At 36.2% G+C, this 6,178-nt stretch overlaps 1 protein-coding gene across 1 annotated transcript; it reads left to right on the top strand.

Annotated features, from left to right (window-relative positions):
* Window positions 1–5,208: 5,208 nt before the first annotated feature.
* On the top strand, window positions 5,209–5,811 carry LOC114671522 (protein CEBPZOS). The gene has a single exon (XM_028831390.2). The coding sequence runs from the start codon at window positions 5,229–5,231 to the stop codon at window positions 5,469–5,471; it is 243 nt and encodes an 80-aa protein (XP_028687223.1). The 5' UTR covers window positions 5,209–5,228; the 3' UTR covers window positions 5,472–5,811.
* Window positions 5,812–6,178: the final 367 nt, after the last annotated feature.

Genomic DNA, 6,178 nt, shown 5'->3' with positions numbered 1-6,178 from the left:
TTCTGAAATATTCAGTGTCTCCTCTCTCTCATTGCTCTTCTTCTACCAAACGCAGTGTAGACCATTTTGGGCAGCCTGTCAAAATTCACCTTGTCACCACACTGACTAATGTGTCTATGGTTAGAAAGGCAATGATAAAAATGGCAATCCAATGTCTCAGATTTAATCTCTAATAGCCACTTCCCCAAATACAACCTGTAGAATTTATAAATCAAGAGGAAAATGTGTTCATTATTTCAAATCAAGTTCAGTATGATGACTGATCTACCCAGTTCATACAGTACTAGTTATGATTGGCCAGATCAACTGCGGCCTGAGACTAAAAGAAGCAAGGATCCAGGAAAAGAGACAACAGAAAGAGAATGTTTTATCATGGTGATGTTTGGGATTATCATATAACCGGAGGCAACCAAAGAATCAAGTTTTGCCCATAAAGTCTGTCCTGGTTGTCTCAGAAACCTAGAAAAAGTATGCACACAGCATACTGGAATACCTTTATAATGTGCTCTTGGACACACTTATCCCCAGTGGAGGAAAGCTCACTTATGCTGGTCCCCATCCCCCAAAGGAGCTCAATGATTCCCAATAAGGGAGTCTCATCACTGCAGCATGAATCACAAAGCACTTGTGAATATACTGAATCACTTGTGTACTTCCTCCTGTTTCCCTACTTCTTTCAGGCGGTAACTGAGTTACTACTTATTAAGCAAAGCCTTCATATTGAACTAATTTTACCTTCATAATTCTCCTATACCAGTGACCTTATATGTTAATTCAACAAAAATTGATGTAATACTCATGATATTTCAGGTGCTTTGTATGGACTGATGGACTGATGACAGTAGATCTCTTAGATAGATACTGGATCTTGGAAATTATTTATTGAGGTCACTGAGCACTTACAGCATCATTTCACTTCTCGCTATGTCAAAGCACCTTGCTTTATTGTTTGCCACTTTTTAAACATGAAATTTTGTACAAAGCTTCCATTTTACTGGTGGCACAGTCAAGAATATGTACCAAGTCTCTCTGCCTAGACATCATCCACTTCAAGTTTTGGCATAGAATAGTTGGGGATAGGTGTGGAAGTAACAGATGCAGGCCCTAGTAGCTGCAAACTACCTCATCCAGACCTTGCTGTCAGCCCAACTGAAGACAGATGGTTAAGGACTGGCATCTCTCCTTTCAGTGATTCAGCACAACTATACCTGACTCATGGACTTGACATCAGCATTAGCTCCTTCATCGGAGGCAAATGGGAGGCTTCAGTGAATTAGGAGAATAGTTTCTCATCACAAAGAGATTTTACCTTTGAATGCAGTGGAGACAGATTTCTAAGCCATGATATTAAATTATTAAATCTTTGGTAATCCAACTTACCCCTTTAATACATTACAGTCCCATGGAAAACACTGCTGTAAGAAGACAATTATTATTCCAAATTCACAAGGTATTTTCCTGAGCTAGAATAAAAATAGTTAAATCTCAGTCAAGCCATGAGCATTACAGCAATTTCACTCTTTCACACCTATGTCCATCCTGTTTTCTTTGCCTGGAAGTACCACTTCTCTCCACTTGGAAAACCCATCATGGATGTTACCCTCTGGGTGATGTTTTTTTGTGTGTGTTCTCCCAAAGGTAGACAGTAATGCTTTATCTTCTTTCTTTCATTACATATTCTCATTGAACACACTTTCATTGGAACACTGATTGTTTTCATGTTCATTTCAACTCAGTTGTAAACTCCTTGAAAACAAAGACATCTTTATGCTTGTTTCCTTAGTGCCAGGCTAATAGCAGGGATTCAATACTCTTTAGTGAAATAAGCATTATTATGGTCACATGAAGTAAGTGGCTAACATTAAATGGACAAGGGACAGAAACCCACAATAATTATTTGTCCATGTCCCCAGTGACTTCCCCAGCTGTGAAAAGGTGTGAGTCATCAACACTGTTTCTTCCATTCATGGTAATAATGTCAATTCTGAATAAAATGAATGTCAAGGGAAGCCTTAAAATGAAAAGATAGCTATTCATTCAGGTAGGCATTCAGCAAACACTTACTGATTAATCACTACGTGCCATAAAAGATGAGATAAATGACACAGTGCCTGTCCTCAAGGAGATAAGAAAATAAGTCACTAGAATACAGGGTTCTAAGTGTTGAGCACTGAAATAAGACAAGCATCTTCTCCAGACTAGGTGAGTCAGAAAGGATTCTCTGAGGGGGCTATGCTCTATGCCCTGAAAGACCAATAGGAATTAAGTGTGAAAAAAGCATAGTGAGCACTCCAAGTAAACGAAAGAGCCACATGACTGTTCACTGCTGAGAAAGAAGCTAGCCCTTCCATGGACCTGGGAGTGGTTTGATATAGTGGGATTTGTGGCCTCAGGAATAAAGATAGAAAAAGGAAAAAAGAAGTTTCACCAGGTTGTAAGCTAGTAATGGGAAAGTATAAATGCATGTGAATGAACCTTAGGTCTCTAAAGGTACTCATTTAGTGGATTGTAACTACATGATCCAGAAGTTCTTATAGGACAGTTTTGCTCAAATCAGAGTTGGGGACAGATAATCCAATTTAACATAACTTGAGGATTTTTTAAAAAAATTTAAGACAATTATACTAATCCTATGTATTAACATTTTAAAAGTAGATTATATTAAAATCTATAAGGCAGCTATACCAAACATTTTAAAATAGATGTTAAAAATTAATATTTTAAAACATTCTTTTAAGCCTAGAAAAATGGTTACCAATCGATTTTTAACATATTGACATGGCTAGTTTGCAGAAAAACACATTTTGTTAAAACAGATTATATATTTTAGTTCTTGAGCACTTTACATTGATCAGTCAGTCTAATAGAGTTTTATCCTCATGGGTGAGCGATTTGACTTAGAACAAAATTAAAGTGTCCATAAGAACCTTCAACAGTAATTTCCTGGACTGAATTTAATCTAAATTCAGCTTTGTATGAGAAATGCGACATTTCTGCTAACTCTAATTCTGAATTTTGTCTTTGAATTCCCAAATCAGCATTAACTCCCTCTAGAGTGTTGCTGTTATTTTACTAAATTCATGTACAGGAGACCTATTGTTTTTCTGAGAAAATCATGGAGCACAGGAATAGTCTTATTTTCAAAACAATACCCAAAGAGGAGAACACAGAATTTTCAAGGGATACACTTGTTTAAAAGTCAGGAAGAACTAGAAATCAGTTCCAGTGGTAGAGCAAACCTCAACATTATCTATACAAATAGAATAATTCAAAATCTGTGCTAGGATTTTCAAAAGTCTCAAAATCATATTTGTGAACTTTTAATGAGCAATAAGAGAAAGCAAATCAAATTGTATATACTCATTTACATCGACTGAATTCAAACATTTAAGAATCTTCTAGAGTAAAAGTCTGTGCTGTTTCAGGTGGTACACAGAGATGAGCCCAGTGACCTCCATATTCAAAGACCCTTCATTGTGTAAGAGCTGATGGATATTGTCCTTCACCAAATATCTCTTCATTATAAATGGAAAAATGCTCATCCACTGAATAAGCACTCTCTCTCACCCTCTATGTCAACAGGTAAACATTTCAAAGCCTTTTGGAAAGGCAAAAAGTAACCGTGATGGAGTAGAATTAAGATATGCTGCTGAGTTGCTTCTGAGGTTCATTTAGAATGTCATTCAGGAATTTTACTGACAGACAAACCAAAACAAACAAAAAAACAAACCCCCCCAAAACCAAGAAATTAGAGTTAACAGGTCTATCAGTACATAAAAGTTGTTGGAAATAAAAGGAAAAATAGTTTCTTTGTAAATCAGCAACACAAAAGAGCAAAGCAGAAGAGAGAAATACAAGAAGAGGAGGACTCTTTAAAGACCTAACTGAAAATCCTATATTGATAAATATATGAGAAAATATTTCGCAGCAAAAAATGCTGCATGTTTCTAGGTTTCAAGATATTTCCAAAATATTAATTCTTACCACGTTTGAGATCAATGGGCATAATATTTGCCATTGGTGAAGAAATGTGCCAATTGCCTAGGGCTATGCAGCTTTTCACTCTGTGAACCAGGACTAAAATAGGATTCCTGGCTCTCTGGATTTCTGATATCCAATTTAGCAGACTTCAGCCTTCCACTAGATACTCTGCAAGTTAAGCAGCTCTCATATCAGTTTATGCCAACTGCTTAAATACCCTGTCAGCTCTTCAAGTGTTGTAAGTGTCTAGTGCCTAGGGACCTAATATGTCCTCAAGGGCTAGTACCTATTATTATTTGAAGTTAGATGTTAGTAACAGCTTTAGAAGCTATTATTTCTATAAATATTTCATATTAAAGCACTAATGCTAATGTCTTATTGAAAGAAGTCTTAATTACATATAGGCTGTGGAGCCTCAAATTTATCTTTAGATAGGAAACTGAATTCCCCATCTTGATAAAATGAATCAATATTTATACAATATCAACATAGTTTGTTAAAATCATAAAAGAAAAAAACCAAACAGCTGGAAGGGGGTAGGCAGGTGTGCATATTTGTGCTTATGTTAGAGTAGAATTTGTTCTATGTCATGCCACATAACCAGTTCACTTTCCATGAAATCAACTGATTGTTTGGCATTGGATATGCACAGCATATAGAAGAGTGCCTCATGTTTCAATTTTTTGGTTTTAAGTAAAAAAAAACACCTCTTGCTTAGAAACATGTTTCTTGTTGACATGACTGAAAAATCTGGAAGTTAATAGAAGATTGAAAATCAAACACAAGAAAAGTAATGTAAGGAATGTAGAGGAATGGGAGGAAGAAAGAGAAAAAGTGAGAAAGAGGAAGTGGTAAGAGAATGTGTGTTATAATAAAAATACTATTCACTCCATGACTGGTGTGAAACTACTCTTTCTAGGCACTGTTTTGGGTACTGAACAAAATATCATAGGCAGACATTCTAGTGAGTGGAGAAAGAAAATAGACATAGATTATCAGGAGGGATTTATCCTATGGCTATATTGGCATTTTAAATAGGATTGGCTTAAAGTTTTAAACAACTAGATTAAAATTAAACTTCTGAGGAGAGCTCAAAATAGGAATTGTTTACCCATGTATATCAACACTATGGTGAATAGTTCAAAATAAAAAGAATTTCTACTAGGTGTTATTTCAAGCATTATGCCCTTATGTCCCCCGAAACAATTTATAATAAAACTGCTACTGCTCCTTGAACGCACCTCAGGATGGCCCGTACTTTGGAACCACTAGCAAAGAAGATCTTTAAAGGAATTTTGGTAGCCGAACTTGTAGGCCTTTTTGGAGCATATTTTTTGTTTAGCAAGATGCACACAAGCCAAGATTTCAGGCAAACAATGAGCAAGAAATATCCCTTCATCTTGGAAGTTTATTACAAATCCACTGAGAAGTCTGGAATGTATGGAATCAGAGAGCTGGATCAAAAAACATGGTTGAACAGCAAAAATTAGATCCAGTCATCATGTTCAGCCTCCCATCTAAGCTGTTTGAGACCTTTGGGAGAAGAAAAGATGAGTGTACTACCACACTGTAGACTCCTGGCGGTCCCACAGAACATGCTGCTGAGTCACAGGAACTTCTAGCCTGCCTTGGCCTGCCGTTTCCCACCCACTATACAAACCCACTGCTTGTTTGTTGCTTTTCTTCTCATATTTATTGTCAAAGATTAATGTCTCATAAAGAAATGACTAAGGAAGGAAAAGAAACAAATGCTCTAAAGATCTTCTTTCCCCAAGCAGTTTTACTGGTGAAACAAAAACCAGTAACAATCAATATCAGAAATAATTAAAATGTCTATAAACATGTAAAGTTACTTAGCAAACTCATGCTATATAAAAATGGATCACTTCCCCCCCCCAAAAAAAAAGAAAAAAAAAACTGCTACTAACTTTATAGGGAGATATTTCTTTGTATAATCTTTATATTTGTATTTCTTTGTGTAATCTTTGAAGTAGTAACAGTGGCCTTTCCTTCTCACCCTCAAATCCTCATTTTCAAAGCCAGTTGCTTTGTGTCTTCATAGCACAGTTAAAGAGGGTTCGTCTTGGATAGAGTCAGACTCCAGAATTAGTTTGATAGCTTTTTATTGACTCCATAGAGCTCTGGAGCTCTATGCTAATTGATTAAAAAGTGAACAGGTAAAAGTAATGAAATGACA

This window comes from Macaca mulatta, chromosome 12 (genome assembly GCF_049350105.2).
Source record: "Macaca mulatta isolate MMU2019108-1 chromosome 12, T2T-MMU8v2.0, whole genome shotgun sequence".
Taxonomy (NCBI): Eukaryota; Metazoa; Chordata; class Mammalia; order Primates; family Cercopithecidae; genus Macaca; species Macaca mulatta.
Note: the sequence above shows the minus strand (reverse complement) of the source record. Positions and strands in the feature narration are given on the sequence as shown.